The sequence below is a fragment of the Nilaparvata lugens genome, chromosome 7 (genome assembly GCF_014356525.2).
Source record: "Nilaparvata lugens isolate BPH chromosome 7, ASM1435652v1, whole genome shotgun sequence".
Classification (NCBI taxonomy): domain Eukaryota; kingdom Metazoa; phylum Arthropoda; class Insecta; order Hemiptera; family Delphacidae; genus Nilaparvata; species Nilaparvata lugens.
In genome coordinates, this window is record NC_052510.1 from 48004627 (window position 1) to 48029582 (window position 24956).

A 24956-nucleotide genomic window follows, 5' to 3' on the forward strand; every position below is an offset into this window, starting at 1 on the left:
AATGAATTTTAAAAAAAAAATGTATAGGGAAAGTAATTTCAAGTCAGAAAAAATAGGAAATACCCTTTGAAGCTACTAGGTTTAGAATCTTCGCTTTAGGTAGATTTTCGCTATTTTTTATTCAAATTTGTTACAAATTTTGATTTTATTCAAGAATAAATTTAGGAATGTTAAAACATGATTCGATGCAAATTTAATTTTTGTTCGAGAATGAATTTTAAAAAAATGTATGGGGAAAGTAATTTAAGTTTTTTTATAATTTGAATTCAATTCGTACCTGACAGGAGTCGGCTCCTCCATCCTCCAGACCACAGCACATCTGGCATTTGTTGAGATAATCTCCATAGCCAGCACTCTCGTACAGCTCATTGCATCTCTTCTTGGGTATGATTGGCAGAGTCACTTGCTGAAGGATATGAGCCAGTCCTCCATTTTCCGACAGCCGTCCCCAACCAGTCACAGTAGCTGATCCTGCAATACAATCACAATTGAGAAACATCAAATAAAATCGAAATGATCAAGAATGTCCATTGACCTCTTTTTGCTGTCACCAGGATGTGCCTGAGACTTGGTATAATATGATATAGCAGTTGGCACGAACCACTAGAATAAATAATTAATTTGAATGGAAATTAGATTATCAAAAATACTTGAATAAGAAGTAAAAAAGTTACGTGGAATAATTAAAAATGAGGTAATCTAAGGTGTCTCCAATGAGAGGTAACATAGCCTGGTTAAGACAGAAATGGAATAATCAATCAATCAATCTTTTATTTTCAATAAACTTTAAAATGTTACAAACAACGCCATTTTCTACAACAGCCTATACAAAGACTGACAACACAATTAGTAAAAGTGAAATAATACAATATCTAATAGCAGACACTAAGACATCTAACACCATTAGCAATATATCACAGTAAGCTTTAGACTCAGACTAAAAAACTCTCACAGAATACAGACACCTTTCCAGTAGCAAATCCCTCAAGTGAGTCTTGAATTATGGAACGTTCATCGTTCAAACGTCCACATCAAGTTCATTTAATGACTTTACCGACATGTACAGTCGAACCTCTGTATAACGAAGTCGATTATCCCGAGAAAAAATTCGCTGCAGAGAGGTATTCGTTATTGAGAGGTTGTTCTGTCAAGAAAACTGCCACGATCTCATGTATCATGGCGGTTGAACACAAAATACGTTAATTTTGGCAATAAATACTATAATAACTCAACTTTCCCATTTTTTAATGTCTTATTTGAAAAAGACAGTAATTTTCAGTTGAATTTTGCATTTGAATGAAACATAATGTTCAATAAACGACTCACATCTATTCAAACAGTCGAACATGTTGTCTGGTACATTATTTTCGAGTTTTAATCCTTGCCTGATAATTTTGCAAGCTTCAAGAACTTCTTGATCTGACGGATTCTTCTCCACAGGTTCGTCTCAGCCTTCATCATCATAGTCTGTTCAAAGGATTAAAATGTGTGACAAAAGCAAGAATGGGGAAGTCCAGTCGTTTACCTACCTGGTCTACAAATGACAAGGTCTTGGAATTCTATTTCCAGTAACTTTCATTCATGTGTTTCATGTGTGAAACACGACATGTGTTTCAACCTCTATTGACTGTCTACCACCCTATCTTCTTCCTACCTCAATTGCCATTATTTTTAGTCTATTGACCTTTCTGCTGAAGCTAAACAATTCCTTGAAAATGACCGTCTGCTTCCTATACTCACTACATATTGTATGTTGAAGTCAAGAGGAAACTTTGTTGTTGAGAGGTCCGAAATTCGTTAAATAGAGGTGAATAAGCAGCCAAAACTCTAAAATGTCATGGGACCAGGTAAAAATTCGTTATGTAGAGGATTTCGTTAAATGGAGGTTCGTTATAGATAGGTTCGACTGTATTTCCAATTTTTCCAAATTCATTGTTGCATACTCATAGGACTGAAACTCATTGGACCATACTCAGTTGATTTCAGGATAAAAATAATAGACAAGAGCCAGTTGTTAATATTATAGCCTACAGTTTAAGAAATGAGAAATCTGAATTCATGCGTTCTTTTCAATTCTATTTCAAATAAAATATAATTTCCACTGCACATTATCGGGATACTTTTGGTTACAGGGCGAGCTGACCCTCGCCTTGTAACACATTTAAACCAAACAGCTTTTGAGTCTCTCCACTAACGAAAACCGTACAATAAATTTAAAATAGGATAAATACTAGAAAATTTCCAGATATGTTTTTACCTGAATCGAATTTTAGCGAAGACATTGGAATGCAAATCGGAGCTGTCCAGAATCCATCAAGGCGCAACTTGGGCCAGACCTGCAGTAGAGCAATGTCGTTTGAGAAGTTCTGCCTCACATAGTTATGTTTTATAATTTTTACAACTCTTCTTCGCTGTTCATGTCCTGCACAACAACAAAAAATATAATTATATTAATATCACTAAATCTGTGTTTGTTTTTTGACAATTTCTTAGTCTTTTTTATTTGATATTAATATCATTACAAACATTCATTGTACCCGTATAACATGATATTTTGAACAAGTATAAGCATTTATCCAAGAATTTAAGTTTTTTTACATAAGTTGACATCAGAATTGTACAAGGATTCTTGAACTGAAGAATCGATCAAATAGTTCAATCATAAGCCAAACAGAATCTAAACCTTGAAATATAGATCACTCATAGTTCATCATAAGCGACAAATAATATTCAATCAATCAATCAATCAATAAATATATTTTAGAACTCAGTCCTCAGACACCATTGGGTCCTGTTTGGTAAAAGCTAGAAGGTTTTTTAAAAGCTAAATTGCGATATATTAAATAAGATAATAGACAAATTTGCTAATAAATGGAATTCTACAAAAAATATATATGAAAAGGGTTGGGAGTAAAATTATGGAGAATACGGAAATAAACAGATGAAAATGAGAAAAAAAACAAGATATTTAATAATAAGTGGATTGGTAGTCACTGAGAGTCATTCAGGCAGATAGAAAATAATGCAACATTGAAATAAAGAGATAACCTATTTTCATTGAATATTTTCGAGAATAACTGAATTAATTCGAACACAACTGAAAATCTCCTACAAGAAGTAATTGGAATGAATGAATTATGGATTCATTATGCAGGGACATCATGAACACCGTAGGATAAATAATTGACAAAATGTCAGAATGCATAATTATGTCAATCAACAACACTTGCAATGGTGGTGGATCAATGGTAGTTCATGATTCTAAAAATAATTAACTTGAAATTCATTATCTCTGCAACAAAACGCATGCCGTAGCCTATAGGGAGACAAAATTGAACTGAAGAGTCGTTAAAAATATATATTATGTTGGTAAAGATAGATGAAGTCTTAATGAACTCCTGGGTACTTCAAGTCTATAAATAATCACAGCTTGAAGAGTTTTTAGTACCTAATTGACTACTATTCTATTGATAGTGTCTGGAGCCAGTTTTTAATAATTATAGCCTACAGTTTAAGAAATGAGAAATCTGAATTCATGCGTTCTTTTCAATTCTATTTCAAATAAAATATAATTTCCACTACACATTATCGGGATATTTTTGATACATTATCTTTTACTTTTGATATCAAAAGACTAAACTTACTTTTAAAGACTAAAATCACAAAAGACTTACTTTTGACATTATCTATACTTTTGATACATTATCGAGATACTATAACTATACTTATATTGAATAACAAATATTATTGTAGCTTCGTAAGTTTAAATATCACTGATCCTTCAAACAATCCGAATTTTTTTACGGATAACCCCTAGTAGAGTTCCACTGAATAATACAACTTGAATCACAAAGTTATAATCTGATTTTTCATAAATTATTTTTTTTCGTTTTAATTTGGTATGGAGATGTTTCCAACAGAAAATCTAAGAAGTTCTAAAAAACCTACAATCTATAAGAAAACTCCTGTTTCATCTTCTAGAAAATTTATTTGGAACTCAATCCTTTATTCTCAGCTATATCTACCATACCTTAGAATGAGAATATACAAGAGTGAATTTGTTCAACCAATAAAATATGGAAAACTAATCCTGACTTGGCTTTTGAAATCAGCTTCTCGGATAACATAAAATTTTCAAATATCCTATCCTTATCTGAATAAAGTAAAGAAACTGATTTCAAACAGATCTGATAATGTTTAAAATACTGGACATATTTTCTTATCTTGTATCTGTATGTAATTATAACTAATTGTTGGAACTGTATTTAACAATAACAGGTTGTTATGCTAGTTAGTACGGCTGATAAGGTAGTAGGTCTACTGCAATTTAAAAATACATTTACCATTATATAATATTTCTAAATAAAACCATCACCATTATATTATAATCTTTCTATCCACGTTAATGAGTAGTTGATAAGCTAATATAGACCGTGCAAACCTATGTTTGCAGCACGGGGTTTTATAACCAATTCTATTCCAATATAACACTAGTAGGCCACTGTTGCCGTTTTTATACTAATTATATCAAAAAGGCCTACCGTACACTTCTTTTTCGCTCTTTCTCTTACACAATTAGATTATAGGTTCTTTGGATTATATGAATTGTGGCAGCACTGTACTCCATAACAGCAATGCTGCAGTCTGAGGTTTGCACAGATTATAGCTAGCAATCTTTTTAGAAGCTAAAATAATAATCTGTAAAGCAAAAATGTTTACATTGAACAAACACATTAACAAGTGACATTATTTTCACTATTGTACCTTAACCTATTGATTTTAGGTAGTGGTTGACATCAATTCTTAGATGATTGTTCAAGCATAAACTAGGCTACATAATAACTGTGAAACATAATGCTAAAAATACACACACAGAAGTTGGTAGAATAGGTACCTACCATACAGTACCTACTTTAGATAGCTGTACATGAAGTTAGATGAATACACAATAGAATTTAAATTTAGTGGTTGGTAGTTTGATAAGTAAAGAGTACTTGGATGGATTTTCAAAGAAAATCCCCAGAGACCAAGAGATTGGTTGAAACTCCAGGCATCACATGTGGGTCAAGAGGCTCAGTCGAGGGTGACCGGTGCCCTAGAGGCAATTTGGCGACCACTCCTTCAGCGGAAGGACCTACAAAAAGCCAAGAGTGGAACTCATGTAGGTCACGAGTTTGTGGGTGGAGAGGCCAAAACTCACCACTGCTCAAAGAAGGGCGGCCATTCAGGCAAAACTTCTTGGGAGAGGTGAGGCTTTTGACCCTGCAAAGTTTCGGAGGGCAAAAAAAAGAAAAACCCAAGAGACTAGAGATGGGTGAAACTCCAGGCACAAATGTGGGTCAAGTGGCTGAGTCAGGGGTGGCCGGGCGCCCTAGAGGCAACTTGGCCGCCTCTACCTCAGCGGAAGAACCTTCAAAGATGGAACTCACGTAGGTCACGAGGACTAATCAGTCTGAAGAGACTGCCAAGAATATCACACTCGATTGCTACAAGCAACCAGGTGATGAATGGGATGTTAGCATAGGGAAGAACTCCTGGTTCTTGTAAAGGACACAGGTATTGGTTTGCCTGACTGACATACTACTTTGGAGCACAATAAGCTTCGGTTGACGTGTGGGGTTCTTTGAACCTTTGGATCCTTGAGTCCGTTCCTTCAAAATCATAATTATAATCATAAACATACGTACGGTACGTTAGACTGTTTAGATATTAGGTAAACTTAAGTGTACAGTCGAATTAAGAGAACTTCAGTCTTAGAGGGATATGCGGAGCAGAGAAAAGTAGGGATACAGCGGCAGCGATGTTGCCGTGCTGGAGCGAACAGCGTTCTGTAGTCTTTAGTAAGTGTTCAACACCTCATGATACGCATATGTAGTTTCGTCTCTAAAAGCACTGCATCGACTGAGCCTGATCGTCAACTTGGCAAACGCGCTTCTTTGTACGACTCTATTCATTACTCCTATTGGCTGAACTGGTTCTCTATTTCTCTGCTCCGTCTATCCCTCCAAGTCGGAGGTTGTAGTAAATCTACTGAAGTAGACTGACCTTCAACAGTGTAGAGATTGTAGTCACCGGCCACTACGGACAGCTTCTCAGGTCCCACTTTGTAGACGCAGTGCGCCGCCGTCACTATCCAATGCGAGCTGACGATGGCCCCGCCACAGATGTGTCTGGCCGACGTGTCTGTCAACACCTGCAGTGATATCTGCCATGGAAACTGACCTGAAAATTGCACGAGAATGTATTACAACAAGAAGATAAGTAGTGTAGGTACTTGTTAGAAAATTGTTATGTAATACAAGAAATAAACTTCACAACAAGAAAGTTAGCCTAGACAACTTGATTTCTAGTCACTTTCTCTCAGTTTTTATTGCTGGTACAGAAATGAACTTTTGCGCATGCATTTTTTGGCACCGTACCTTCCACTATTTTGGAAGAAGAGTACAGTAACTGTACTTAGTTTTTTCTGATTCAAAATACGCACACATAATGCTATATGTAGGCATAAAATTAATGGTTAGTAGAGCTAATATTCTATTATCATCAATGATGAAAATACACTCATGAAAAATTCAGCAATAAATGTATCAATTTCTTCCCTAACCTCAGTTGAAAATTTAACCTTCAGTTTAAAATTTGAAGTTGCCTCATATGTTTAGATTATATTCAGTAATTTGATCAAAGATTAAAATCCTTTCTAATGCTAGGTACTAGATCCTTAGAAAATATTCAAATGTATGAAAAAGTGAATTTACGGAAAAGTGGTAGGTTGAAAAGATAAAAACATAAACATCACTCAACTTTTACATAGTTCTATATTTTTCCATCTACAAGCCCTGTTGAAGAGTGTCGATCATCTTTATCATTTGCATTTTGTCTTTCGTTTGCACCTATTATAATTATTTATGTACTTTATTGCTAAGTAATAATTTTCATCATTTTTGGCTAACTTGAACTTCATCCACTTGCTGGTGTCAAAAATTCTGACTGCTCTGCCTTCAACTCCAACCATAATATTATCATATTTTATGGACTAGATTCAGACACTATTTACCGTAATAAAAAAAATGAACCTACCATTATGTTTCTTAATAGCTCAAACAGTAATAACATATACTAATACAATCCATAACAATTTACAAACTTACAAAAATCGCCAATTTTTAAGAGATTTGCACGTTTTGTTTGAGTTTTGAGGTTTTGTTGACAGTTTTCATTTTGAATTTACTAGAAATCATCGACTCTGACATCGACTATCGAAATCAAAGTATACAATAGATATCTGTTTATAATAGGCTAATGTTATTTTAAATGAGTTCTAAAGAAAAAAATAATCAAAAATATATTGTCTTTTAAGTATCAAATTCAATATACACAGAACTATATAGTAAATTCAACAGGCTGCACCACTGATGAGAGATTTTTATTTTTAGTTGGTAGGTAGTTTCCAAAGAATCTGAAAACCGCGAAAATGAAAATTGGACAAAACAGCGCTTATATTCAAAAACAATGGTAGCGTTTATATTCCTACTTTCCATATCAGTTTTCTACAGTTTTATAACTTCCTCTTACTAAAACCTCATTAAATAATAATTCAATTTACCTCTTTCAGCGGCGACTCCTCCAACAATTTTGCCAGAAGTGAAACTGGAATAATTGGATAGTCCACACTCCACTTCATATCCTATTGGACTGGAGAAAAAAATGTGTTTAGTAAAACTGTATTGAAAACAAGGACATGAAATTAAAATAAATAATTGATACTCAGATATGGTCATGTTATACATTTCAAGACATTGCGAACTAATTGATTCATTATTATTTTTAGTGATTAACCCAAGTATTAATTTATTCGTAATATACGGTAGGACTAGCCTATATTACCATATCATCAGTAAAACGATCAGGAGAATAGTGACAACATAATATTACACTATACCTACGGTAGCCTACTTAAAACCATTTTCTCCGGATTTAGGCACAAATATATTCAAGTACCCTACCGTAAGTTACTGATTGAGGTAGCAAAGTTCAATTTTTTCAATTATCATTGATATATTTTTAAATACAACTCGTTTATATGGGCATGATATCATTTTATGCTATTGGAACAAATACATTTGTTTATAAGGATAGTTCGATGTCAAATAAAATTTCCCTCAAAAAATTCGATTCGATTTGAGTTTGATGTGAATTCCTATTTACCTGTAGGCTGCCGTGAATGCTTCACCACTGGTTTCAGTTGTGGTCGCGATTGAAAACGAAGATGAAGAAGAAGAAGCGACCGCAGTTCCCGACCCGGTCGATGAAGCCGAAGACGATGAGGTTGCCTGCGATGATGATGACGATAAAGGGTGGTCTGTTGATGACGAAGGCCGAGAGCTGAGACTATCCTCAGTGCTGGTGAATGGTGACGTATCGTGAGTGGTTCCCGGAGTGTGACGCGATGTGGTACTTCGCATGGTGGAAGTCGTGTGAAGATTGTAAGGTTTCCATGGTTGACTGCAGAACAAACAAGTCTTTCAATGGATAATAGAATATTTTTCAAATTCAAATAAGTTTTATTTGTTATCAGGGTCATGCCCTATACAGAGTTGCACTATTTTTAACAAGCAAAAACAAAAACAATATAAAAAAATAATGGTAAAGATTACTGACCAACATAATAAATCCTACTATAACAGAGCTGCAATAACAACATAGAAAACAATAAAAATTACAAATAAACTTCAAAAATTATTCTATAAAAATTACAAATAAACCTTATACAATATTCTATCACACATTTTAACCGAGCCAGCACAAATTTCAACTATTTCACATAAACCCCAACAATCAGTGGTATATCACATAGCATCAATCATAGCACACTACGGGATACCCTCTTTTCTCCAGTGACTCAGTAATGTAGGAGTACAAACTAAATATCTTAATCATTGAAAAGTTCGACAGTAGAATTAAATTTTTATCCTCATCATTAACTATATTGAACAAAAATTGCATATATACTTATATACTTCTTTCTTATTTCCTCATACACTGGGCAATGGATTAGAAAATGTTCTAGTGTATCATTCCCTGAGCTGCAAGAATGGCAGATTTTGTTGTGATCAATAATATATTTCTTACATTCGAAGTTAATCAAAATACCGAGGACTGAGGGAATTCTAAGCTGAGTTAAGCATCTCGCAATTTTTATTGGCATTTTGACTGTTAATAACTCTGACAAGTGTCTGAGTTTGGGTTTTATTCTCCAGTATCTACTGCATCGCTGAGAACTGTAGGCATACTGGACATCCAATGACCTTCTCAAGTCCAAGTACATTGCTATTATTTCGCTGTAGGTAATTATTTGAGATAGCTACATTACAAAACCCCATTATCTTCAAAATAATAGAATATTCTTAATATACCTTATTCCCTTTATTTAATGTCAGTACATCCATTTCTTGAAATATTTAATTGAATTAAAAACATCTTCATTCACAATCATGTGCAAATACAAAAACCTGTGTAAATTTCCATCAAGAAAACCAAAACATTGAAAAACAATAATTGAGAACAGTCATAAAACTTTCGACTCATGAACAACCGACAGTCAATTCCATTCCTATGAATATTCCTGCTGGAAAAAGTTGATGTAGATTCTTGGCCTACCTCTAATGTGCTATTAACAAGAATTTCTGTGAAACGAAGACTCTCTCAAGGTTCTTACCTTAAGCTTCAGGTGAAGCTGCTTCACCCTATACCTCCACACCGTAAGTAAAAAGATATATGTGCAAAGGCGAAATAAATTTTCCTGTTGATGTCACGATTTGCTAATTCTCTGATTACTACTATATGAATAAATAAATAAATGTGAAGTAATAAATAGAAAGGAAGTGATTGGAATCAGGTATTTCAGCTAGGAGCAGGGGTAATGATAGCTGGGGCAGATGTGACCAGCATGATACCAAGATTATTATTATTATTTCTATTCCAGTACAGATACATCTCAATAACTCAGGATTTTCTTCCATTACAATGCAATTGAATTTTCAAATTCTAATTCAAATCAGGCAGACTGGAAGTAATGGATTGAATTTTTTGATCAAGTATTCATATATATTATCACTTTAATTATTAGCATTAAGGTGAACCCATAGACCCACAGTTCTAGAATACAATTTCCATGAACAGAAAATGAACCAAATGAAATACTCTCAATATAATTAATTGAAAAATGTGTTACTTGCCCAAAAGTCATGTTTGAAGGATGTCCGAAAAGAGCGCCAACATCAAGCCCAGTGAGATTTGGAACTGTGATGAATGTGAAGTCGTCGAAAAGTGATCTGGAATTATTTTTCGCATAGTGTGGTTTGAATGCACCTGAAAATATAAAGCGCATATTTCAAATTCCAGTCTAGTTATTCATTCATTGATTAATAAAAACAATATAAAATCTTGTAGTACCCTGACAACAAGACCCTTGTAACATGATTTTATATTGTTTTTCATTCATTTATACAAAAGTAGCCCAGATGAGTGAAGTGTTCATTCATTGATGTACGATTGAATTTTTGATAAATCACAACAGGCTATCTAAATCTAAGGCAGCTGAGTCTGCTCACTGTTCAATGACAACAATATTACATTATACCATTAATTTCATAGCAGTGGACTTGGAATAGATGAATGCACAATCAATTAACAAGCTTTGCTAAGAAAAAGATAAATTGATTTATTTAGAACTCTATTTTCTAACAATGAATAATACTACTAAGTTAAATACAATAATATCTGTATTTTCATATTTAATAAGTATTCTTTTCTTATTTTTCCATAATACAACTATTACAAATGTTAATATTGTTTACAATAAAATTGAATGTAATATTTTTAAGTTAAATTTATTTACATTGTTTATTTGATAGTTTTACACAATACTTAAGATCCTGTGTTGGATGGCATAAGCTATTTATCATCAATAGAAGTATGAAACTCAACTCTCAACTACTAGAATGATGCCATGAGCATCAAAACTCGAATTTTCTGAAAATATATAATGAGACTATATTAAAAAAGACAAAATATTAAGATCAATTTCATTGTAGTAATCAATCTAGTTTAACATATAGAGCGTTCAAAACCTGATAATTTTTTTTCTTGAACCATTATTTATTATTTTATAACTTAAAATTGATATGAGATTGAAGATTTTAGGGGAATGGAAACAAAGGATGTTTTTCAACTCACTTCTATGGTCGGTCTCATCTATAAATCCGAACAGGAAATGCACACTAGAAAGAAGGATAATCAAATAAAATATCATAATTCCAAATGATTCGCCTCCTGCATGAAACCTGTCCTAGTAATCGGCGCCACCTGTAACTGAATAAAGAAAAATATTAGTTTCTGGAAAACAAAATTTTTCTGCTTTATCACTTTGTTCAGCCTTGGTTGTCAGACGGCTTATCTGACACTGTCAGGGAACATGAGCCAAGCAAGCTATTAGTTTCAGGTGATAGACCTACTTTTGAAAGTTTACCTACTGAACAGCATTTATATTCATCTACTAATTATGTTTCATGGAGGTAAAAAGGAGACTAGGTATTGTAACTGCTATAATAATGATACCTAGTTCAATTTATTGATATTAGTATTTTTTTATTGTTAACAGCAAGAAGTGCGAAAGTCTAAAAAACAAGAAAATTGAATACAGAGTATTTATACAGTCACAGGTCCCAATCATTTACCATATGAATGATATCAATATATTTGCATTATCAAACTGCAATAAAAAATCTTCATTGAGAATAATCATTATTGTTATATGTGTGATAAAATCCCTCTTCTCTTTTGAGTGAAGTTTAAGGGATTCAATAATACATACTCTGTGAATTGAGGAAATTCAAGTGAGATTGTTTGGAGAATTCATATTAGATATAAAGAATTGCAAGTGGTCTATCAGCAAATTATAACATAAGAATTGAGGTGGAAGTTTGATAATTTATAACTGAAGAGATTGACAGATCACTTTGTGAAAAAATAAGTGAAATGGAAGAAATTTTACCTTACAAATTCAATTTAGTTATAAGAGCTAGAAATGAACGATTGATAATCTTAAAATTATTTGTTGATATTCAATTATTCAATTTCTATTTATACTTCAATTTACTTGAGAAAAAATATATAATCATGAATCATAGGCTAATAATATACAAGAAACTTATAAGATAGTTTTTGTATGAAACAATTTGTTGGCAGGTTTTTTTACCGTATAGTTTAGAAGACAAATTGTCCAAATTGTTGAAAGAATGGAATTCTGTTAATTGACTAAGAAAGAAGTGGTTAAGCAAACTCATCTTCCAAAACTGAGCTCCAAAGACAATAAGAAATCCAGAATGTTATCGCAATATTAATTGGTGTGGAGAAAGAAGAGGAAGTTTGTAGAATGAGGTGACTAAAGGCTTAGCAATAAGATAATAGTTCATTGAACCAATTATGAAAGATAGTTTTTGTCAATGAATCATAAAGTGATAGTTTCCTAATAGCTTTGGATTAGTTCAAATATTTGAAGAAAAAATACCAAAGAGCAATAAATACCTGAAGTCATCAGTTACTTAAGAAAAATACCATAATAGAGAAAAATAAAGTGATTACAACGTACAATACCGTACTTCATTAGGGTGCAGGTTATTAGCCTATACTACCATGGGTTAGGTTGAAAAAGCAAAATGCTATCAAAGTTTTTATGACTGTTTTGACTCATAATTTTAAAGAAATTTCCTTAACAGGAAAAAAACAATTATAATCAATAACTGAGTTTCCTGAATATATTTATAATTAGATGTGGTTTATTTTGTATGTTTTTGAGACAAACAATAAAGGAATCTGTCAAACAGCGAAAATAATCCGAAAATGTTTTCAGTAAGTGTTAAAATAGGCCTACCTGCTACCTTATTATAGTTCTTTAAAATACTCAAACACTCAAAATATTATTATTCCCTTCTTGATCCTCAATTCACAGTCAGTTAGGCCTATTCCATTAAAGTTTATAGTTTAGCATACTCTCTCTACCCCCATCATGATAGATACCCAGGTAGCACAAGATCGTCTTTCCAACGTTGAAATTTGTTTTTTGTTTTTTTGGTTGAATAAAATAAGAGGATACATTTTTCAACGTCACAATTTCAACGGTTTTTAATGGTTTTTACAATGTGTTTCCAATGTGGAAAATTAAAAATATTTAATGTTATAATTTCAACGTATTTTCACCGGTTTTTCAACATGTTTCAACTTTAAAAGTCCAAACAAACAGATCTCTCTCCAAGTGATTCCGTAGCTTAAATATTGCGTAGCACATGCGACTCATAAATAAATAAAAGATTCTGGGATCGAGACCAAACTTTTTTTTCTGGTAATGTCCAACTCTGATGAAGATTATCCACGTAATTTTGACAAAATAATAAAAAACTACCGTGTTTCATGTTCCCTGGACATAAGGAGATAAAGAATTTTTCTCCATTACAAAATGCCATCCTTTTATCTTTTTTTAAGGAAAGGAATTGTCATCTTTTCAATAATGAATTGGGAAAATATTCAATGAGAAGAGCAGAACACAACCATTATTTGAAAGTTCAAGACAACATCGATAAAATCATCCTCATTCAATGCCACAAAATTTAAGTGCAATAAATTACGTTCAAAGTAGGGCATCAATACTACTGTATCAACAACACCTAAGTTATGGCATAAGTTGATGACAGTGATTGACTGTAACTGACACTATCAGCCAATATTCGTGAATTTGAATCAAGACCAATATAATAAGACCTATATCATCAACTAAGACTTGTGAAATTCCAATTATCACGCAAACCATGGATGTTTATGTCAACGAATCAAATTTGCGGACTTTTATAGACAAGAAGTGCTAGAAAGAACTCAGTTTTATTAATATTATTCTATGGATGTCCCTTGTAAGAGTGATTTCAGTAACTAAAAGATAAAAAATAATCAAGAATATTTTTCAAAAAAATGTTATTCATAGCCTACCTTAATTTATTGTTTTGGTTTAAAGAAGGTGTTCTGACTGACTCCTGAATAGATAAAATTAAAACTTGCTTTGATACTGTACCTACATATTTATAATATATTTTATTTGACAGAAAAATTATTCTACAATAGAAGAAATATTCTATTGATTGATATATGATTATTTTCAGCATAAAATATTGAATTGTGATTGAATTCTCCTAAAATAAGAAGATAACTCAAATATGTGTATTCAAATCTGAACTAAATCACTTGGAAATGAACTACAATAACTTTGAAATAGATACTGTAAGAAAATAATATTCAATCATTGGTATTTTAAAAATTGAAATGATTTTTTAGCATAACAATTGAAAATCAATATAATAACTATTGTACTTACCAGCAATTGTGTTGGCCTGTATTTCATGCTCCAGCAATTAAAGTGAGAGGAGACAGTAGCCTAACAACTGCCCGTGCTATGGTCATAAGCAGATTGCGGTTACTCGAGCAAATGATCGATTTTCCCAACAACCAGTCGGTACAAATAATTTTCGTTTTGGATGGGAGGCACGAGGCGAGCCCCCTCCAGTGGCACATCTCACTGATGCAACAGAATTGCAACAATCTTGCCAAATGCTCCACTAAAATGATTCGGGCACTCTATTGAAATCCCAAATGTCACTTACTTCCTTGCCCTAGGAAAACAATCAGCATTTTTAGTGGCTTTAACCATAGACTACAAATTTTATTGGAATAGATTTTTTTGTCCGAAACATTTTACAAAAAAATGTAAATGTAAAGAATGTAAATTCTGTTGTTAGAATACCGGTACTATAAAATTAAATTGAATCTTTGCCCTATGAAGAGATAGTAGGCCTAAATCATAAAGTGAATAAACTGGAAATATTAATTTTATTGAATAAAAGTATTTTGGAAGTTTCTCATGAGTTCTGTTGTACGAAATGACTGTTTCAGCCAAGGTTAATAGAATGAGAAAGATTCTCATCATCGAAATGACCTAATTAAAGTAATTATTCAATAATTGTTATCAATAATTAATTAGTTTAGTATTGACTAACTAATTTTTTCCCAGGCCAGATAATGTATAAGTTCCGGTAGCTGTAGTCCAATTGTAAAACAAAATATTTGAAAAAATCCAAAATTGTAAATTTAACTGAAATAGTGGAATACTACTTTATTAATTTAAAAAGAATACGGTACCGTAGGCTTCTATGATTGTCCATATTTTAAAGTAATTTGTGGAATACGGTATGTCTTAACTCTCCAGTTCAAGAATTAAATTCAAACTGTGAAAGCGCCAGAGACAATGAAGAAAGAGTAGGAATTTTTCAGCTACGGACAACTTTGAAGAATACAGGAAGCCACTTGCCAACTTTACAATTTATTCATTTTATAATAGAATTATTGAAATAAATTTTACTGAGCACTAGAGCAGTAATTTACTGATACACAATATCCTCTCATCTCATTATGAGAGGAGATAAAAGATTATCGGTCTCACACTCGCATTATCTTAGGTAAATATGAAAATAATTTCCAGTTTTCCAGTTTTAAAAAATTCATATGCGGATATGCGGATTTCCGCATATCAGTAACAGTGAAAATATAATTCTCATAAGTTGTAATAGGATTATTCATACTCGCTCGACCGGGCTGAGTGGGAATAGTCCAATAAGAGCTCGTGGGAATTATATTTTCACTGTCACTGATATGCGGGAATCCAGCTTTATTCTGGTAATTTGTTTTACAATACTGAATTTCAGTTTCAATAAACAATAAAAATTTATATTTTTTCAAATGTAGATATGTTTATTCTTTCATCCAACCATTATCAATCTTTCATATTTATGCTTGTTTAGTCCTATCTTTGCTTCTCTTGCGCTTAAAACAGCCCATAAATGTTTGACTATCTTTGCGTTTCGGCTTTTCTTCGGGTGGCAACTGATAAATGTTCGACAGAGACTGGTGTGTTTCTGTGTTGGGGGGAGGGGTGGAAGCATGTCTCGAGGTAGGTGCTGACTGGCATTGACAATATGGCTGAAGGAGTTCATCAATACTCTCCGACTCATTGAAGTTATACAGGAACGGGTTTTGACATCGAATCATCGTGAGGGAAGTGTTCACGTGTTTCATCGTGTGATGACTAGGGTTACTTGATTTCAGCTGGCTGAGAATCGACTCAGTGGTCTGAGTTTCAGCGTCGCTCATCAGCCGAACCAGTTTCACTTTGGGGAAATCATCCTCGTTGGTTTGTGTGGCGTCAGTTGCCTCTTCAACAACAATTTCATCAGCGGATACAGCTTCATCATCTTGGTCCATATTTCGTGGGCCGAAAATGTTTCCCCCACAGTACTTCTGTAGCAAACTAGCGTTGTAGAGATGCTTGTGGAAATGAGTCTGACACTCGTCTGTCTGCATTGAGAAGTCTTCAAGCTCTGGGTAGTTTTTTGTTTGAGTGTCTCCAGGTCTGGAGGAGGATCTTCTACGCATCTGCTCTTGGTTTTGGGATGTAGCAACAGGTGCATTGGTACCGGTACCACAACACCGCCTGCAAAATTCGTCGATGTCTTGTTGGTCGTTATTGCTACAACATTTGCAGAATGATTGGGGATCGGCGTGGATGACCACCTGAATCGGTGGCAGATCTCCGGTCGAAGTGGACTTTGCCCCTCGACCCCCGGTCCCATCTCGACTGCTCACCTGATGCATTCTTGAATGTTTCGGCATGTTTATTCTATCAACTAGGGTCTTCTACCAACTCAGGTGTTCTTCTACCACTGTACCGCTCTTCTACCAACTCAGATATTTGACTTGGTGTAGTTCGAATTGTGTGCTATTCGATGTCAACACAATCCAATGTAACAAACAATTTTGAAGTTCATGGGCCTGTTGAAATGAGAAACATTTTAGTGTATACTCGTCTGCAATGTATTGTTTGAAGTATGTCTTTATGAACAAAGTGAATTATTGTACTTTATTTTTTCTCAAATGAGAACGGTTGAAAAGCAAAAGACAAATTTTGAAAATTACTTGCTTATTCAAAAACTGAGGCAAAAAATGGCAATTACTAAATCCGATCTACTATATTTGATTCGTCACTATCTACATTTTTTTGTTGTAGTACAATTAGTAATTTTAGCATTGATTGATTTTTGAACATTAATCAATCATTTTTATTTTGTGCTAAACTAGAAAGAAAAATGATGCTTTTTTAAGAGCTAAGATTTTATACTTGATGGGTGTAATCCATAAGGTATAATAATTATTGTAGTGTACTGTAGAAGAAATCAATATTTTATTAAAAAATTGCAAATATTATTGACGACTCAGTCTAAATTTATCAATTTAAAATCTTTCAAGAGACCCGGACAGAGAACTGCCGCATATTTTTGCAAAAAAATTCAGCGTCAAGCAAAAATTATGTATTTACTAAAAAATATTTTGAAAAAGGCAGTTATTTGCAGCGCCTCTAGCTATATTCTATTTTATTTTTTAGCCTATTTTAGCTCAGCATCCTGTTGAAAAAATATGAGGCAATTTGCTGCCTGTGCAACCCTACCCTAAAAACAAAGTTCTACACAAATCTTGTGCAATGTGAATGTACTCACTCCTAACCTATCTTAATTAGAACTATTATTATAATACATGAGTAAAGTTATTAAACATGTTTGATCACTATTTGAATACTTGAAAAAACAAATAGTGGTGAATTATCAGATATATTTACCTAAAGATGTGTTTAAATAAAGCTGTAAAAATGAAGTTTTGGTAGTCACATACCCGTCTAGTGTGTTTACATGTTTATATAAATCCAATTTTTTTTTGAACTAGTCTACTTTTGCAGCTGATACAAATAACATATTTTTCAAATACAGTAATATTTCTGTCAGTATTCTCATCCCTTCATATTTTTACTTTCCTTGCCCTATTACCATAGGTAAGAAAAGTATTGCTTTCCGAAAAAAATTAAGGTACCCCAATTTCTAAACGTTTCAAGGTCCCCTGAGTCCAAAATAGTGATTTTTGGGTATTGGTCTGTATGTGTGTGTGTGTGTATGTGTGTGTTTTTGTGTGTGTGTGTGTGTGTGTGTGTGTGTGTGTGTGTGTGTGTGTGTATGAGTGTATGTGCGTCTGTGTACACGATATCTCATCTCCCAATTAACGGAATGACTTGAAATTTGGAACTCCAGGTCCTTAAAATATAAGGATCCTACACGAACAATTTCGATCTAATGCGATTCAAGATGGCGGCTAAAATGTTGTCAAAAACAGGGTTTTTCACGATTTTCTCGAAAACGGCTCCAACGATTTTTATTAAAGTTATACCTGAAATAGTAATCGATAATCTCTATCAACTGCCACAAGTCCCATATCTGTAAAAATTTCAGGAGCTCCGCCCCATCTATGCAAAGTTTGATTTCAGATTCTCAATTATCAGGCTTCAGATACAATTTAAACGAAAAATTTCGAGTAGAAAAGATTGAGCATGAGAATCTCTACAATTAATGTCCAGTAAAAATTTTCACTTAGAATGAAAAATCAAAATTCAATATTCAAAATTCAAAAGCTCAAAATTCGAGAAAATGTGATTATCCAATTGAGTCGTCCAGTTGCAAAACCCGTTATGTCCTTTTTTAAAAAAATTCAGAAATGACAAAAAACTGTACACTGAAAATGAAATGAAGAAGAACGCCAGTTACATTATTGTAAAATCATGTGATATATTACAATGCTCATCCAGTACTTTGAAAGAGATTGATTTATATTTTGGGGGGTTTTGGGGGGGTTTTATTATGGACATAACGACTTCTGTTGCATTATGCTGGAGAAAACGACTTTTGCTGCATTAAATGTGGCAATGACACTAATTGTGTGTACAAACTCATTATTATCACTAATGTCTGCTGAATCTAATAGTATGGTGATAATCAGAATTAGATTGTCAATAAATTTATTGTATTTGCTAAAATTTTATGAAGCTCAGCAAATGTTGAAATTCAATGTGAGTTATCATAAAATTATTAAAATAAATAAATTTTTTGCCAAATTAAATTTTTTTTAGGAAAAAATAATCTTGAAACAGTTAAAATTCAAAAAATACTTTTATTAATTCAAACAGTTTTATTATTTTATTCAAAAAATGTATTAAATAATCCCAATGGCTTCCCCACTCTCATCAATTTCGCCCAAATCACTGTCACATTCATCGTCATTTCGTGGTTCTTGAAGAGCTTGTTGTTGTTGAAACCAAATTTTTGAAAAATGTGAGTTCCTCATTCTTTTCCCATTCTTTAGAAAAATGTTTTGATAACAGTGTATTGATGTCTTTCAACTTCAGTTTATTGATTGGCACACCCTCCTCTATTATCACTGGATTAATGGCCCTTAATTGTTTCCCATGTTTAACAATAGTCTTTCCTACTCCAACATCCGTGTTGTAATGAATTTCTCCCCTTAAATTACAGTTTTTCTGTTTGGTTTTGGTAATAATAATTCTTTTTGTAGGCCTAAGCTTAAAGTGCCAATCTTTTGGCTCTTTCACAACTAGTGAAGTCATTTCCTTCCAATCTAGAACAGGGCATTCTTTCCCTAGACGGAAGACAGTAGCAAACGTTTTAAAAATTTCTACATAATTCTCATCAGACAACAGTGTGGTGATTTTCTTTATCTTAGTCTCAATACGACCGAAAACCCTATCAGGTGGAAATAACAAAATAAACATATGGTTTTTAACTAGATTTATGAGAACTAAGATGGAATGGACATGACGAGTTTTGGAACAGTATATTTGTATCATGATTACCTAACAATGGGAGATGACGGGTTTTGAAACAGTTTTATAGGAAGGGACATAACTGCTTATGCTGCATTGAATAAATGGACTTGACGACTTTTGCTGCATGCCTTAGTTTTCAAATACGTTTTCTTTAAGCTTAAAACGACTTTTGCACCATGATGTTAGTATCATTCAATAGAGGAGAATGAGGTCTACAAAATGGCGCTATAATCTCAACTTCGAGAAAAATGGACATAACGAGTTATGAAATTGGACGACTCAATTGCAAACTGTTGATTCTATTGAATGATTCACTATAAAGAGATAGCAGACCTCGTGTGTCTCCAGCGTTATTGCTGCCCTGTCACCAGCTGGCTCAAATCTTTGAAAAGTAGACCTGAGATGCGCGGGAACACTAGCGTCACGTGATCAATTTTCATAATGGCAAGGAAAGTTGTGTGAGTGCGCCACACCAAATTTTTACTTTCCTTGCCCTACTACCATAGGTAAGGAAAGTATTGCTTTCCAAAAAAAATTAAGGTACCCTAATTTCAAGTTTTCTATACGTTTCAAGGTCCCCTGAGTCCAAAAACATGATTTTTGGGTGTTGGCATGTGTGTGTGTTTGTGTGCGTGTGTGTGTGTGTGTGTGTGTGTGTATGTATGTGTGTATGTCTGTGAACACGATAATTCCATTCCTAATCAACCGATTGACTTGAAATTTGAAACTTAAGGTCCTTATACCATGAGGATCTGACAATAAGAAATTAAATAAAATTGAATTCAAAATGGCGGATAATTACTAAAAAACCATGTTTTTCACGGTTTTCTCGAAAACGGCTTTAACGATTTTCTTCAAATTTATACCATGGATAGCTATTTATAAGCCCTATCAGCTGATATGAGTCTCATTTATGGGAAAATTGCAGGAGCTCCGTAATATTCTTGTGAAAAATGGCGGATAATCACTAAAAAACCATGTTATTCACGGTTTTCTCGAAAACTGCTTTAACGATTTTCTTCAAATTCATACCATGGATAGCTATTTATAAGCCCTTTCAACTGACATGAGTCTCATTTCTGAGAAAATTGCAGGAGCTCCGTAATATACTTGAGAAAAATGGCGGATAATTACTGAAAAAACGTGTTTTTCACGATTTTCTCAAAAATAACTTGACCGATTTTTTTCAAATTCATACTCTGTATAGTTATTTATCAGCTCTATTAACTGGCATGAGTCTCCTTTCTGGGAAACTAATGGGGGGTCCACCCCATCCTTGAGAAATGGACTTTGTAACCTCCTTCTCGTGCATGAGGTAGGTAGGTAGAGCAGTTCATAAAAAGAACACATAGTCGAGATATTTCATCTGTAGAACAGCTGTTTTGACTTTAAAAAAATGAGGACTAAAAAAAATCATCGAATTTCACAATTTATTTACACAAAGGAAAAAGTACTCTGAAAACAATATTATATATACATACACATATACAAAAGTCTGATCGTAGTTTCAAATATGAGCAAGGAAAGTTGTGTGAGTGTACCACACCAGATTTTTACTTTTCTTGCCCTATTACCATAGATAAGGAAAGTATTGCTTTCCAAAAAAATAAAGGTACACCAATCTCTGAATTTTTATAAGTTTCAAGGTCCCCTGAGTCCAAAAAAGTTGTTTTTAGGTATCGGTCTGTATGTTTGTGTGTGTATGTCTGTGTACAAGATATCTCATCTCTCAATTTTAACGAAATTATAATAGTTTAAAGTTACCTATAACATTACCCTAAACCTGACACCATTGTAACGGGTGGAGGTATCTACCTATAACACTATACCCCACATGACATCATTTGTAACGGTGGGAAGCCAGGGGGACTTTGTTTGTCCCAAATTTTGTAACAAGGAAAATATTATATAATAATTGCTTTTAAAATCTCTTCTTAACTATAAACCTGTTCAAATTATTTGAATCCACGGTTGGGAGCTTTGGATGGATTCGTTCATGCAAATGCCAAGATCTTCACTATTGTTTAAAAACACCTGTTTTAGCCACTAAGTAGCTTATCACGAGCCAGGAACGTCAAATAAAAGATTTTGGTAGAAATGCTATTGACATTAATTTATTAGTTGCATTCAAAACATAGAATCAATTATCAGTCAAGTTTGAAATTCTGTTACATCGAATTATAATCTTCACTGTAATCAATCCGGTTATTTATTCAATTACTTGTTTAAAAATTACAACATTAAACAAATTTAATTTCAAAGAATGTTTTTCAAATTACGACTTTATCGCAACGATTCATAATATTGATATTTAGACAAGAATTTGCTAACTCACTCTACAATAAATTTAGGGCCTCGGTCAATTTATCTGGTCAATCTATTCGAGCTTAATAAAATAATTTTGGCACTCACCATGGAATCGAACATTTAACAAATAAATCGGCACTCACAATCACTCACGTTTACATTTTAACTACGATACTATTTTTCAAACTACATGCTTTTAATTTATACAAAATAAAATCAAGGATATTTTCCATCCAAATAGGCCGAAGCCTAATTAATTCAACTAATAAATCCATGAGATTTAGAGGATAAATTCTTCAAAATTTGTTTTCCTGAGAAAACCGTTCATTTTGATAGCTTAATGATATACAAATCAAAAATCTTTGAAAAAGTTTATACATTTTAAAAAATACATTTGAAAAATATCACCAGTAGAAATATTATTTTTAGCCTTTGCACAGCCTTAAGAAATCTCAACATCTATGAAGGGCGGGGGTGGGGTGGATCCGTGTTACAAGGGAAGGAGATTGCGTATTTTCTTATTTTATTCTTACAACAGTACTAACAAACATTAACCTGCAACAGGACAGTAAACTTTCATAAATGTGAACATACATAAATGTAAGGTCTATTGTAAGAGGGAAGGTAAGTAGTTTTGTTCGTCCGGAAGATTAGTATCAACCTCATCGTTGAATCATACAAAAATTGAATACACCTTTCACTTGGTCACGTGAAGAAAAGCAATGAAAAAGTTTGAGGAAATGTAAATAATTGAAGCTCACTAAAATAGTAATGCGTTTATTATTATAATATTATGTACAGATTATATCTTGACACTTTTCCATGGTTACTGGATCCACACTGAATATAACTAGGAGTGTTATCATTACAATGTAAACTCATTGATATTATTAATTTCAGAGATGCTAGCATCAGTTCATTAATATCTTCTATTCACGGCTAGCGTATTTGTAAATTTATTGATGTCGGTAGTTTTTAATAAATTCAAGTGTGGAACATAATATCATTAAAATCACTCAACTTGTACAAACATAATAATTATATGAAATAACAATGAACTATATAAAAAACTGGGTTACCGTACAATTTTCCTGAACTTAGGCACAATTTTCAACAATATCATTACCCGGTATTACACAAAGAATTTCATTTATTAATTCAACTAAGTTGTAACATGATAATCCTGATCATCAAAACTAGTTATAAGAAATACTACTAAAACGAAGTCTCAGACTTGTGAAATATAACAATAATTCAAAAACGAAACTTGCAAACAATAAATCTGCTAATTTCAAATGCCAATAATCATAATAGAAGTTTTAAATATGATGATAATTACCTTGAATATCGTGACGAATTCGAAAATATTTAATCACTATTAGAGATATAAAATTCACATTAGAAACACTGTAACTGGGGCTGATGGTTATGAATCATTCAACATTTTTTTTTTGAAAAAATCAGAATGATTCTTATTTATAGATAAAGACTCACATACAATACACCATTGACATGTGAAACTTTATTGAATTGAATATTCGCTATTATCTTTACATACTTTTATTGTATTATCAATTATCTGAAAACTGATAAAATGTTAATGATGCATTCTAAACGATTATATTAATAAGTATAAACTAATGGAAATAATATCTTTCATGAGTTGTTGAATTTGATATCGTTAGTCGTATCACCAAAACATTTCGGCTAATTGGTTCAGCTGAACAATGGTGAATTTATAAACTGAACACAAGTGATAAACAACCAAACCCCTTTTCAAATCCCGACCATTATGAATTAAAACGGCATACAGTACTTACTTATGTAAACAACAAAATAGACTAGTGAAAATTAGCAATTAAAACAACACTAATACATAAATTTCAACTGAGTCTGGTGAGTTCACCAACAGAATTTATCAAATTGTGTGGTTCATTTAAACGAAATCGGTTCAAGTGGGAATATGGTTTAAATTAATTATTATTAACAATGATTATAAATATAAATGTTTACACATTTGATAAAAAGAATGCAGTAGTGTTTTCTACTACACACATTACAATAATATTATTACTTTGTTTTCTTTTAAAATTGTAATTTACACATTAATTGAAATTAATATTCAATGTCTTGAAGCTACAAAAATATATAAATATTATTTTTATACCAAACAAGCGAAATTTTATAATTTTCTAAAAGCAAGTATTTTCATTTGTTGTTATTCAGCTTGTTACGGTATAACCAGTATAAATTACTTTTTACATTAATTTCATCGATAATATATCTATAGGCTATATACACATATACACGCATCAGAGACACTTCAATTCATTACATATACATCTAGTGCAATTCGGGTTTGCTGTTGTTACAAAAAGCATTCAAATATAAAATCAAATACGATTTACATTTTTTAAATTTCAAGATATAACAAACGATTTCTAAAATAATTCTAGTAGGCGATATGATGATGTAGATTGGTTTCATTTTTATCTATTTGGAGAAATAATATCAATAAAATAACAATGTGATGAGAAGGCCAAAATAAATGGGAAATCATTAAGCTCGATAATATTTAAATTCCTACCTACACGTATGGTTGATAAAGCTCGTACAATAGATTGCAGTTTGTATAGTCACATGATAAAGGAGAGAATGTCAATGAGTTTACTAATCGATTAGAAATAAGTCTACTGAATGTAAACTCGACTACATCCGATACATAATAAAGACCAGAACAATCATTTACATTTTGTATTCAACATTAAATTCAATCAATTGAATAGTAATTTATTTTCACATGTTCGTTTCTTTCCGACTTTTCACTGTGCTA

General features: G+C 32.7%; 2 protein-coding genes across 2 annotated transcripts in view; both read right to left on the bottom strand.

Moving 5' to 3' along the window:
* The window catches only part of LOC120352213 (coagulation factor IX-like), a 17437-nt gene extending 5062 nt beyond the window's left edge, over positions 1 to 12375 (bottom strand). The window contains exons 1-8 of the mRNA XM_039431958.1: positions 12257 to 12375; positions 11236 to 11364; positions 10236 to 10368; positions 8206 to 8502; positions 7604 to 7692; positions 6046 to 6222; positions 2258 to 2422; positions 278 to 471 (exon numbers count right to left, since the gene is read on the bottom strand). Coding sequence (XP_039287892.1) covers positions 278 to 471; positions 2258 to 2422; positions 6046 to 6222; positions 7604 to 7692; positions 8206 to 8502; positions 10236 to 10368; positions 11236 to 11311 — 1131 coding nt within the window. The 5' untranslated portion in view covers positions 11312 to 11364; positions 12257 to 12375. The remainder of the gene's footprint in view (positions 1 to 277; positions 472 to 2257; positions 2423 to 6045; positions 6223 to 7603; positions 7693 to 8205; positions 8503 to 10235; positions 10369 to 11235; positions 11365 to 12256) is intronic.
* Positions 12376 to 15822: 3447 nt separating this feature from the next.
* LOC120348871 lies at positions 15823 to 17911 on the bottom strand. Its single transcript, XM_039433004.1, has 2 exons — positions 17768 to 17911; positions 15823 to 16926 (listed from the first exon to the last, which is right to left on the bottom strand). The coding sequence occupies exon 2, from the start codon at positions 16765 to 16767 to the stop codon at positions 15886 to 15888; it is 882 nt and encodes a 293-aa protein (XP_039288938.1). The 5' UTR covers positions 16768 to 16926; positions 17768 to 17911; the 3' UTR covers positions 15823 to 15885.
* Between the last annotated feature and the right edge of the window lie 7045 nt (positions 17912 to 24956).